At 32.4% G+C, this 13,229-nt stretch overlaps 1 protein-coding gene across 5 annotated transcripts; it reads left to right on the forward strand.

Moving 5' to 3' along the window:
• Nucleotides 1–358: 358 nt before the first annotated feature.
• LOC110653439 (probable thiol methyltransferase 2) lies at nucleotides 359–12,556 on the forward strand. 5 transcript variants are annotated; one of them, XM_058153834.1, is made up of 9 exons: nucleotides 359–660; nucleotides 2,233–2,363; nucleotides 4,197–4,283; nucleotides 5,007–5,107; nucleotides 5,185–5,284; nucleotides 5,558–5,604; nucleotides 5,763–5,841; nucleotides 8,736–8,798; nucleotides 8,888–9,072. In XM_058153834.1, the coding sequence occupies exons 1-8, from the start codon at nucleotides 441–443 to the stop codon at nucleotides 8,787–8,789; spliced, it is 819 nt and encodes a 272-aa protein (XP_058009817.1). In that variant the 5' UTR covers nucleotides 359–440; the 3' UTR covers nucleotides 8,790–8,798; nucleotides 8,888–9,072. The 5 variants fall into 5 exon arrangements, with proteins under 5 accessions (XP_058009817.1, XP_058009820.1, XP_021664769.2 ...); XM_058153837.1 differs by lacking the exons at nucleotides 8,736–8,798; nucleotides 8,888–9,072 and adding an exon at nucleotides 12,291–12,556; XM_021809077.2 differs by lacking the exons at nucleotides 8,736–8,798; nucleotides 8,888–9,072 and adding an exon at nucleotides 11,605–11,809.
• The last annotated feature ends 673 nt before the right edge of the window (nucleotides 12,557–13,229 follow it).

Here is a 13,229-nt window from a genome sequence, read left to right on the forward strand (position 1 = left end):
GGACCTTTCAAAAATACATATACAGAACCTTTTAAAATCTCATCGGTAAACTGGGTAAAAGCAGGGATTAAGTGCGTAGGGGTGCTCGAGAGATGAATGCATAATTTGTGTGAAGAAGGTTATTTTTAGAGTAAAAATATGTCATATCTCATCTGATTTTATTGACCGACTAACAGAGGCTTAATATTAATTTTGATGGAAGGAATACTTAATTAACAGTCTTAATCATGATTTATCAACTAATTGGGGTTTGAAAAATAGGACCAACCGGTTAATATTGTCAAATTTGAGGGATTAAATAAGTTTTATTCAAAATTAAAATTAAAATTAAAAAATTTAGATAAATTGGGCTTAAAAAACACGTTTACAGGAACATCGCGCTGGCCAAGTTGGGCTCTCGACGGGAAGCTCGTTTGGGTCTCTGACGAAAGCAGAAAGATATGCGATCACTGTCCTTCCGTTGGCTCTCCAACACTATCCTCTCCGTTCAGAATCCGGCTTCAGCAAACAGAGCTATTCCTTTCAGAGGCCTCGGGGTTGGCGCTGCCCCTCCGAGAATGGATAAGAAGAGGGAAGAACAACCAAGTGCAAGGGAGATTACCGTTAAATTCAAGCCTGAAGTTAATCAAATGCAACGAATTCTTGACACCGACTCTTCTGGTACTGTCTGCTCTGTTAAAAATTTAAGACTTTGAATTTGTTTTCGTTTTCTGAAGAAAGTTCGCTTTATGGGTGTATCAGAGTAGTGTGTGTTTGACTATCTAATCTAATTACGATTGGTAGCTTCTGATATGGCCAATAAAAATTTTTGAATTTGTTTTGTTTTTAGGTTCTAGTAGGTGTTTAATTAGTTTCGTTTGATGTTTATGTCCTTGTTTAGGATTTGGTGTCTGCATTTGGTAGTTGGTGCTCTTAATAAGCAAAATACACTTGCAAATGTACAAATACACTTGCAAATGTACACAAAAACTAAGTATTCCCTGGCACAGCTGCACAGGTAGGCTCACTTTAGTATCTGAAGCTTGAATCCCAGTTACTTGCCGCTCTTTTTGAAGTCTAAATTAGTCAGGACGACATCCATCCGTCATTATTTCTTAAAGAACTAATTGAGCTATATTTTACTTAAGCAGTTAAGAAGACAAAGATCTAATCAATTATCAATCCACTGCAAGACTTTCTTGTTAGCTTTTTTCTTTTTTTTGTTTTTTTAATCTCTTATTCTATCAGTTAATGTTCCTTTCATAAGAGGTACTAGAGGAGAAACAAAATTAGAGAAATTTTCATTTATGAACTCTTGCACAAAGAAATCCACTGGTTTGAACTCCATAGAGTTGCAAGAAATCACCGTTTTTTGTGGGATGGACATCATTATTATACCCAAATTTTCCACAGTTAGAGCACTTTGTTTGCTTCGATTCATACTCAGGCACCAACTTCTAGTCACTGCCTTGCATGGGGAATGTCTCTAATTGTGGTCATTTGTATCTGTATCCTATAGTTTAGAAATTCTGTACTTATATGTTAGCTAGCCAATGTGCTGATAGGGTCTTCTCCTGCAATCTTTTTGTTATCATTGACTTGGGTGTGTAAAGTTCGTTGTTTGCTTGAATATATATTCCAAGGTTTATACCTAATCACTAACATATATTAAAATATCTTAAACTGCTGTTGCTGGGACTGTCAAAAGGAATTTGAATTGGACCCACTTGCTTCTGATCCAAGGAAATTATTTTTTAGATTTCTGCTGTTCTCAAACTTTTGTTCTTTTGACAAATCTTACACTTTTTAAGTTGTGAACTTTGGTTCATATATATGGTTTTAGAGCTTGGTATTAATTTGTGGACACTGAAGGGATCATTGAACTGCCTAAAAATGTTCAAAAAGTTAACCATTTGGGTCATTGAAACAATTGATGACCTACACTTCCATTGACAATCATTTTCTCTTTGAAGTTTGGTCTATTCTAAGTTCTTTTTTATTTGTGTTTGTGGCTTTAGTTAGACTTTTATGTACATGCATTTGTCCATTCTCTCATTCCGGCTGCATTTGTGCGGAGATAAAGTAAGTCATATGGTACATCTGTGTTAATTCATGAGAAATAAGGATATTGTTCAATTTTGCATTTTTGCTTTATTTTGTATACATGTAATGATTTCAATGTTCTCTGTTTTGAAGTTAGTTTCCTTAGCATACATATGGTGTCTGAATTATTCACTTTAATTAATTTGTTAGGTGGTTGGGAGAAGTGCTGGGAGCAAGGATTGACCCCATGGGATTTGGGACAACCAACACCTGTTCTGTTGCATCTTCATCATACAGGAGCCCTTCCTAAGGGCAACGCTTTAGTCCCTGGATGTGGCAGCGTAAATTTTAGCATTTGTTATGTGTTTGTGCACCCTCTATGTGAAAAATATTGCTGGTAGATTTGAAACACATCTACTTAAATACTCAAAATTTCCTCTTCCCCAATTATTTTTCCCTCTATTTCTTTCTTCCCTTTTATATTTGTAATTTATGAACAAAATCATTGAGATTTGCTCTAGAGCATGTACTCCTTGTTGTGCACATTGTTTTTGAAGGCCCGCCTCAAGCGCATGGGGCCCAGTCCTTTGTGCCTCAATCCTTGAAAGGCAGGTGGTGTTCAAGAGGCGTCTGCTTTTTTGTCAAGGTGCACGCCTCAAGCAAGGTGCAAGGAGTGCAGCTAGGCATGCCTTCGCAATATTTCACAAAAATTTTAATACACACGCAGACACACATTTAAGGAATGTATATCACACACACACACACACACACATAGACATGTTTAATGTATATAAGATTATAACTCGTTAAAAGGAAAGAGTCTAAAATACACACACACACACACACATTTTTAAGGAATGTATATAAGATTACAACTCATTGAAAGGAAAGAGTCTAAAACACACACACACACACACATGTTTAAGGAATGTATATAAGATTATAACTCATTAAAAGGAATGAGTCTAAAATTATGCTTCTCAATATAATATTGAAATTCCTTTAATTTTGGATTGAGATTTATTAATTCCTAAATTCTTGTTGTTAAGAGATGACTTTCCTATTTTAGGTTTCCTATGATCTATTTATTATGAGTTGACATTTTTAATTGTAAATTTCCTATGATATAGTTGTCATGAGTTGACTTATCTTTTTCAATTTTTACATATTTTTTTCAACAACAATAACAACAACTAAGCCTTGATTTCAAAATAGTTGATTATTTTTTTTTTTAATTTAATTCAAATTTATTTCCCCTGTCCAATTTAGTTTTTTCCCCTTTTCTTGGCCCTTTTTTTTCTTCTTTTTCTGTAGTCCTCTTTGTTTGTTTAGGTGCTTTTGTTTCTTCTTCTTTTTTTTTTTTAAACAATTTTTTTGGATGTTTCCATTGCTTTCTGCTAATTTATGTAGAAGAAAATGCTGCCCATAATATCTAGCTTGTATGAATTGATATTATATTATTTGTTTGGCTATAAGCAATTCACAATTAAGAGAAGAAAAGAGGTTACATTGGCAACATACAACATATTTCTTTTTGTGCAATGAAGAAGACTAAGTTACTCTTGATGAGGAGTATTTTCTTATAGTTCTTTTAGAAATTACTGCTATTTAGTGGGAATTTAGGAATATGATCAAAGAGTTTTAATATCTTTCAGTTTTATTTTTTTACTTTGAATTCAAAAACAGTGGCGCTAAAATCCTACATGATTTACGTTATTAACATGAGCTGGCTCATACAGGATTAACTGTCTAATTTTATTCTTTTGCAAGCGTGTACCTTGTGCTTAGGCTCCAGGAACCCTTTGTGCCTTTAATAACTATGATTTTGTAGTTAGTGAAGCAAGTTCTTCATATATTTGTGGTGAAAAATATTGTTTGATTTATGTTTGTTCTCTAAGGTATTGATTACATATTGAATTCATGTCTGCTAGTGGAGATGATTGGATAAGTAAAATTCAGTAGATTAATTGAGTCATTTCTGATATTATCAATTTATTGAATAGAACCACAATGTTTGCATGTCCTTCCAATGTCATGACATTGAAAAATTTTAATCTTACTTAATTGAGTCTTTTTGTGAAGAAAGAACACGTGGCTGCACTTTTTTATTTGCCTTTGGTTATTATATCTTTAGAATTGCCATGTGTTCACTGCAAATTGTTCAAATATGGCAGGGTCATGATGTGGTAGCCATTGCCTGCCCTGAACGTTATATTGTTGGGTTAGACATATCTGAGAAAGCCATTAAGAAAGCGGAAGAGGTAAGAGAAGTAGGCAGGCATATTCTACTTCAAAGAAGTTACACTTTTTTAATAAAGAAACAACAAAAATGGGATTATTTACCTTTTCATCTTCCTTTCCTTGGGTACATGTGTGTGCATAAGCTGCTATGATATATCATATATAATTTAAAGTAGCCTTAAAATGAAATGAACTATGCAATTTGTGCTGGTTTCCAATGTTATTCTGCCAAACGCCCATCCATTTATGCCTTTGTTTCTTTGCTAGAGAATTGAGGAAGTAGATTTAACTAATGTGTATTGTAGAGACAATTTAGCATGATCTGTTTTTCACAGTTGTAACCTTTTCCTTTCTTTTTATTTTCCCTTCTCCCAGATGTGCTTATTTCACTTTTGAATTAGGTTGACAAGGATCTTAAAATGCAGTCCATTTATCTGACTGCCAAAATTCACCTTTCTCCTCTCCACAACACCCCCCCCCCCCCCCCCCCCCCTCTCTCTCTCTCTCTCTCTCTCTCTCTCTCCCCCTCAATTAAGGGTTCAAAGAAATTAATTGGCAACAGAATTTTACCGGGCATTATGAACAAAATTACTTGATATGTAGATGCAGCGTTCGTTAAGCATGTACAGTTAATGGAATCTGACTTTGGTTTTTAGTTTTAAAATGGTTGCCTGAATTAATAGTTGCTATATTCTACTTCCTTAAAATTACTTATATTAAGTCTCTTTCTAATCTCAATGCAGTTATCTTCCTCGTTTCCAAATGCAAATTGTTTTAAGTTCTTAAGGGCCGACTTCTTCTCTTGGCACCCACCTGAGTTATTTGATCTTATTTTTGATTATACGTAAGTCAACTTTGTATCATGCTTGTTTAGTTTCTGAGAATGATTACCTTAGTAACATGGCAATGGAAAATTTTCAGGTTCTTTTGTGCCATTGAACCAGAGATGAGATCACAATGGGCAGTGCAAATTCGAGATCTTTTGAAACCTGATGGAGAGCTCATAACTCTGATTTTCCCAGTAACTATCTTTATCACTTGACATATTTACAAATTTCGTTTCCCTTTGGCAAGTGAACAAGGATAACATCATCTGATTCTCAAAAATTGGTTTCTTGGCATTTTATTTGATCTAGAGTTCCTATGGACATCAGTGGGATTGCTGTGTTCTTCAAATTATTCTGCATTAAACAATTTCTAAGCAAATCAGCACCTTGCACATTATTTTAATCATGTATCATAGTTGTGTAGTTAATGCTTAATACACCTTCTGAACTCTGAAAAAATGTTACAGATTGATGATCATATTGGTGGACCACCATATAAAGTATCAGTTTCTGAGTAATTCCCATCTTCAGTTTTTTTTACTGTTTTTACTTTTGCCTCAGTTGTGTCTTCTGACTTCAATTCTTTTATACTATTATTAATGATTTTTTAGTTTCAAAGATTTTTTTTTTTCTCTTCCTACAAAGTTAAATATGTTGTTCTTTGTCTTGTAGCTATGAAGAGGTATTGTGTCCCTTAGGCTTCAAGGCAGTTTCCCTTGCTGATAATGAAATGGCCATCAAAGGTCGAAAGGTATGTGGATGAGGCCTTCTAGATTCTAGTTAAGTTGGATTTGTGATTAATCATGCCTTTCCTGGAAATAGTAATTCTGAAATATAATATATTATGCTTAATGATCTGATATGATGTTTTAATGTTGAATTTGATTAGAGGCACTAGGTTCATGTCAGGTGGGTTTGAGTTGTTTCAGGTGCTATCTTTTTTCATATGATTTGAGGTTGAATCACTTTGGGGGTGTGGCGGATTTTAGTAACCTATCAGGTTGACTAATAAAAACGATTTTTGTTTGGGTCAGATCACCCATAAAAATAGCTTTTCTTTTTGGGAAAAAATTTTTTTAGCTCAGGTTAGTGTCATCTATTTGATTAAGAATAAAGATGGGTTATTTTATTTCATGTTATTTCTTTTTAAAGCACATATGGATCTGAAGGATCTAAATATATTTTTCATGTAACTACTGAAAATGTATAAAAAAAGGTATGGTAAAAAAATTACTTTTAAGTGGTTGATGCTTACAAGTTATATATTTTAGTTAAATTAAATACATTTCAATTAATAATTTAGTAGTAATGCAAAATAAGTATGATAAAAATGGATTTACAATTGTCATAAGAATACACCTTTATATTTTTCAAAGGTCAAATAAAATGAAGATAAAATCTTAAATACTCTGTTTTATAACTTTATAATTTGTAATGTACTTGTAATTTCCAGAGCTACTTTTATATATTTGTGGGTGATTTAAGTGATTTAAGTGCAGTAAGAATATTTTCTGTGCTATATATGAAGTAAAGAATTATTTGTTTAAATAAAATAACTGTTCAAAGATGGTATAGAGGAGAGAGAACTTGTATGGTTGTCAATATTATGTCTAGTAGGCTAGTGCTTCAAATATTGAAAACTTGCAAGGATTTTTATTTTTTTTTTGGTTTGCTCGAATGGATCACCTATGATTTGTCCAACCTTAAAAATTTGATGTTATTTTGGTTTTGAATTGTCTTGGATTTAGAGTGAATTCAAGCGAGATCTGATTATATTCCTATTACCGCCTCTAAGTTTGACCATAATTGTAATATTGCTATTCTTGTTTGTATCAATAAGAAGCAACTGATGATAAACCTCAAATAACATAGTAATGAAGATTTTTAGTTCATTGATCATGTTTTTGTTGAATTGCACATGATCAGCTATACTCGCAATTTTTAGGAGAATTATTATTTAGTTTTTGGGTATTGGCATTATTAATTTACGAAATAGTTCCTGTATTTTTGGAAATTACATTATTGCTTACTTGATGTTTGATTCTATCAATTAAATAATCATTTTGTCCATATTTCTTAGCTTTATTCTCCTAGTCGAGAAAGTCAAATGAGAGATAAGATCTTTTTATTCCTATAATGCCCTTTCCCCTCTCTCTCCCTCCCTCCTTACTTACCTCTCTCTATTATTTCACGTCTCTCTCTGTCCCTCGTCCAACTCAAATTACTTCTTCAATCTCATATCAATATCAGCAAACTCATTAAAAGAAAAAAGACTTAATCCAACCATAGCAATAGCTTGGGGTGAGCAAAATTTGGTTCAAACATAAAAAATAGACCGAACCGATTGATTTTGGTTTTCTTGGTTCAGTTTTATTTTATTTGGTTCGGTTTTAAATTATAAAATTTTCAGTTATATTGGTCGGTTTGGCTTTTGTAGAGAAAAATTGAAAAAACCGAACCAAACTGATATAAGATTTTTTTAGCACATTGACATTCTATCATAACCGCCCTTTAGCTTAATGGTTAAGAAGTTGCTAGCTTTAGTCCAGGTTTTGTCTTCAAATCTTACACCCATATTTAGTAAACCCCACTTTTTTTTGGTTTTCCTTTTTTACAAACAATCCTAGCTATTCATTTACTCTAATCTCAACCATCCAATTCATTGATATATATACTTATCTAACACCTAGCCTTAGCCTCCTCCTCCTTAATTTCTTCTTACTTCACGCCGCTAGCCAGAGAAAGTGAGAGCAGAGTGCGTTGTTGCGTTGTTTCTTCTCACTTCATTTATCTTAGCCTTCTCTCTTCTAAGATTCTCATTTTGCTGCTACCTTAGTTGTTGATCTTCTTGCCATTGTTTTGTTTCCTTTCATTCAAATCATCATCTCTATCTCCATTGGAGAAGAAGTATTGACACAGCCTGTGTTCCTCTATTTTCTTCTCACCTTCGAAGGCTTTGTGTTCAAGCTTTTAACTCCACATGCAGCCTCGGCCTTAATATGCTTGTTTTGATTTATTCTTTTGATTTTTTGCTTTGTTGATTGTGTAATGTTTTGTTTATGATTCTACCTTGGCCTCTTGTAATTTTGTCTTTTTTGTGTATGAAGCATTTAAGCAAGAATTTGTGTGATTGTATTTACTTCTTGACTTTATTTGGAATTATGATGATATGGGTATATGTAAATTAGGGATTTGGGGAAGAAGTTGAGGATCTATATCGTAGGTAGATGAAAACCAAACTATTGAATCAAATCGAACCGAAATATTCTATTTGATTAGATTTGATTCTTTTGTTTAAATCGGTTCGATTCGATTCAAAAACGAAGTAACCCAATGCTCACATGCTCACCCCTAGAAGTAGCTAAAAAAGTAAAAATTATCAAACACTTTGGTACTTGGCAAATAAAAAATCAATTAAAGAACACACCACAACAAATGAAATAGAAAATCAACCATAATTTCATTCCCCGTAGCAAACTTTTGGATAGATTTTCTTGATGCAACCTTACTTTGAAGTCTATTCAATAACACTTGTGGTGCTCAATTGAACTGATTAACATTGGATACATTTTAAGTGTTCCACATGTTAATGTTAGGTTGTGTTTCCATGACATTGAAAATTGATCTGTTTATCATAATATGTAGGAATTGGAAAGCCCAATTACTTCCTTCTGGCTGGGACAAGCATATAAGAATTGAAAATTAGAGGTTTTAATATAACCTTGACATTTCATCTAGTGAGGCATCTACTTTACAAAGTGCGATTGCATTTACTTGATTTGGGTTTCTGCCAACAGAGACCATAAAAACCATAACCAAATTTTGATGATGGAGATGGTAGAGGAGTGTTATAGTTACCTCAACAAAGAGGGTTGTCACGATCCAATTCTATGAGTTAGACCGGTACTACTACTAGGACTTAGGTAAGTTTAAAACTCTTGAAACTTGTAGAACAAATGAAGGTGAGATTCGTTTGGATGGAGTTTTGGTGTCAGAATGTAATCAATTCAAGTATATAGGCCATGTTTGGTATGATGTTATAAAAGTTGTAATGTAATCATAATTACATTGCAAATTTGATTACGTTGTTTGGTAGTATAAAAAAATTTGATGTAATGGAATGACAATTACGTAATGTAATCAATTTTACTCAAAATAACTTAATGATCATTACATATAAAAATGGATGTAATCATAAGTACTTGTTTTAATTTTTTTTTTTCTCATTTATTGTCAACTCTACCGCCTCCACCACCACTACCCGATTAGCACTGCTACTATTGCCACTACCCTCATCCTGTCATCACTACCACTACCACCACCACCACCAACACCACCACTATTACTGTCACTTCACCACGGCTATCACCATTTAGCCACTGTCACCTCTACCACTACCACCATCGCCATTTAGCCACCACTATCACTTTACTACCAATCATTGCAACCATTACCACTTATTATTAACACTATATATAAATTAAATATTAAAATTAAAATTATTATTACATTATTTTACTTATATTTTTATTTTGCGATCAAACATAGGAATGTAATGATAATTACATTACAACTTTGATTGTATTACATAATTGATTAGATTGCATTACATTACGCTCTAGTAAATGTAACCTTAAGTTCTATCATATGGAAGAATGAAGTTTTAAATGAGGATGCAACTCATAGGATCAATATAGAATGGATGAAAGGAAGGAGTGTAACGGGTGTATTATGTGATCAAAAGATCCCTAACAAAGGTAAGTTCTATAGGACTATGGTAAGATCAACTATATTGTATGGGAGACATCTAAGATACAACATATCCACAAGATGAATGTGGTGGAAATGTGAATGTTAAAATAGATGTTTGGTAACATCATAATGGATAACATTAGGAATGGCCACATCTGTCTGAGAATGCATGTAACACATATTGATAAAATGAGAAAGGGTCATTTATGATGTTTTGGTCATGTACAATGCAGATAATCAAATGCCTTAGTGCGGAAGTGTGATAAGTTAATACCGGAAGGTGTGAGAAAGGGAATGGGGAGCCTACGATGACGGGAGGAAAGTAGTATCAAATGATTTATAAGTTTTGGATATTGATGTGGAATTAGTGTCTAATAGAATTGAATGGCGAAAAAAGATCCATATAGCCAATCCTAACTAGTTTGGGATTATAGTTATTGTTGTTTTAACTCAATACTCATAACATTTTAAAGATCATTTCCAACAAAAATCATTTAAATCAAACCTCTATAACTGTATATATATATATATATATATTTTTTTTTTTTTTTTTGTTTCTTTTATAAGGAGATTGGGGGAGTAGGGACTTGAACCTAATATATGTCAAGTGAGTGATATGCTTTTGTCCATTGGAACAAACCAAGCTAGGCCTATAATCATACTCTTTAATACAAATATAATAACAATATTTCTCAATTTCATAATTTGGCAACATATGTTCAAATATATATATATATATATATATTTCAATCCAACCATCAGATCATTCTCAAATTTTTACCATATAGAAAAGACTTACAAATATTAACAAAAAATAACCATTAAATATATCACAAAAAAAAATTACCCATTCGGTTGAAACAATAGCGGTCCATTTGCGTCTTCTTCTTCTTCTTTCTCTTTACTCCTTCTGATCTTCCTCTCTTCATTCTCCTTCACACCGAATATCAAGTTGATAAAGTTGCCCCTATCAATATTTTTGTTTATAAAATTACCATTTGGTCCTTCAAACTTTGAAAACTCTACTTTTGTACTCCAAAACTTTATTACTCTTAAGTCCTAAGCAATTTTACATTTCTCCACAAAAATTTCATTTTCTTCCCTAATTATTTACATCTTGATTTTTCAATCATTTTCAGAGTTTGGGATATTACAATGGTTGAATTTGAAGTTAGTTTGGATGTCTATTTGGTGTAGCTGTGGTGACGTAGTTGAGGCTAGGTAAGGAGAGGGACATTAGAAAACCGAATTTGGGTAGGTTTGGAGAAAGAGTGGGAAGTCGAGGAAAAGGTGGTGCAATAGCAAACTAATTAAGGGAGGAATAGAGTAGAGCAAGGGAGGAATTTTTATTTTCTTTTGTGGTTGTGGGGGGGGGGGGGGTAGTGTGGTGCTGTAGGTGTTGGGAGTTCGGGGTGGGGAGGTTGAATAGACAAATGCAGAGGAGAGGGGAAAGAGGAGGCAGGGTGTGAATGAGGATATTAAAGTATTTTCATTTGTGATTAATGGAAAAATAAATAAAATTTGGACTGAAGGACCTTATTGTTAACCAAAGCAATATAAGGACAAACTAATGTAATTTTCAAAAATTGAAAGATTGAATTGTAAATAATGACAAACCCTAAGAATTAAATAGTAATTTCTCTAATATTTTTCTATATTTTATTCCATTTGTTTTTATGGTGGTATCGTACTTGTTGAAAAATTTGCTTTGTTGTGATCATTTGGTGGAAATCTCTAAGAATTAGTCTCTTAACATAAATAGGGAAGGGAGATGATCGGAAGATGGAAGAGATCTTCGACTCAATGCTCATTATGATGATATGATGATCGTCCATCATTGCCATTTGCCATAAGATATCTCTTTGTTCTCTGTTCATTTTATTTGTTCTTTCATGAACATTGGAAACATTGGTATATTATCATAGATTTTAAGTGGCAATGACAAAAATAGCAAGAAATTTGATAAATTTATAGTTTTGGCCTTTTTTCCCCCTTAATTACTTTACTATAGCACAAAGTTTGTGTAAGTTATAATTATGGACGTTATTAAAAAAAAAAAAAAAAGAATTTTCATGTGGCAAGTCGATCATAAAATTAAAATTTCACCATCATCTTTTATATATATATATTGGTATAAGATGAAACTTTTATAAAAAGTAACTTATATAATAACTTAGTAAATTCTTCTCTTAACCTATTCCTCAACTAAATAAATTAAATTTTAAAATGAGATTTCAATAGTTTAATGTAAATATGACATGTTCAATTTATGAAATTGTTCCATATTATATTTTCATTCAAATATTGAGTAATTGATATGCATGATGGGTGATCATAGACTTAGGAAACTTGTGATTGCTTTTCTTATTATTTTGGGAATATGTTATTAATTTAAATTACAAGTCTAGGTTTGTGACTTTATTCAATTGGGCTGTGAGCTCCTTTCAGTTGTAATCTTGCCTTAGTATGTCAAAGATATAAAATGTAATGACATTGGAGTTTACAAAAAGAAAGGAAGCCAAACAACGATGGAGATCAGAGGGAGCACAAGGCATCAAGGAGTTGAAGACTTGTGTTATGTAATTTGTATTTTTGAATGGATGGAAACTCTAGACTCATTAACCCTAAACCTAGTGGTTGGGATTAGGCCTATGGATAGTCCATGATTATACTTTTTATATTATCGTTTTCTATATATATGTGATGTGATGTGATGTATATTGTGTATATATATGAGATGCATATATGAAAAATGATTAATGTATAAAGTGAGACTTAATAGTAATTAATTCAACCAATAAATCTTTTAACTAAAATAATTAGGTTGACAAATGGTGTGGTTTAGGAAAATCTCCACTAAAGCAATTGCTTGAGGGGTTTTAGGCTATCGACTATGGATTAGTGTTATTAAGGCAAGAGGCGACAGGGTATCCTATGGCTTTAGGCGATAGTTGATGCGAGGGTCTTTTTGAAGTGAGGCGACATAGCTTAAGTTGCCTAACTTTTTATTTATGCTATAGTATATTATGTTGAAAAAGAAAATTTAAATGTTAAATATGTTAATTTAAACCATTTCAAAATGAAAAAACTCAAGAATTTTAACCAATGAAACAAATAAATAAATGTTCTTTACATAAATAAAAGAATAAAAAGAAGAGAAACAAGAATTAGAAAAAAATACAATAGTTATATCTAAAGCTAAAGTTTGGAAAGTTTTCCACCATGCTACTTATTCAATGTGTTAATGCAAAATTTCTTTTCTTATGATTTAAAGCAGTAATAGTATCATTGATAATAGTCTCAAGATCAAATTGCATATTCTATAGTTAAAATCATCATCCTAACAATTCTACCAATATTAGGTGGACGTTGAGATCTATCACTTAG

The sequence above is a fragment of the Hevea brasiliensis genome, chromosome 9 (genome assembly GCF_030052815.1).
Source record: "Hevea brasiliensis isolate MT/VB/25A 57/8 chromosome 9, ASM3005281v1, whole genome shotgun sequence".
NCBI classification, from domain to species: Eukaryota; Viridiplantae; Streptophyta; class Magnoliopsida; order Malpighiales; family Euphorbiaceae; genus Hevea; species Hevea brasiliensis.

Bases quoted from the DNA above. Each gene is read 5' to 3' on its own strand.
- LOC110653439 (XM_021809077.2), top strand. From the start codon at position 441: ATGCGATCACTGTCCTTCCGTTGGCTCTCCAACACTATCCTCTCCGTT. The intron at 4,284-5,006 runs GTAAGAGAAGTA...ATCTCAATGCAG, and splicing joins CCATTAAGAAAGCGGAAGAG to TTATCTTCCTCGTTTCCAAA. The intron at 5,842-11,604 runs GTATGTGGATGA...TAACATAAATAG, and splicing joins TGGCCATCAAAGGTCGAAAG to GGAAGGGAGATGATCGGAAG.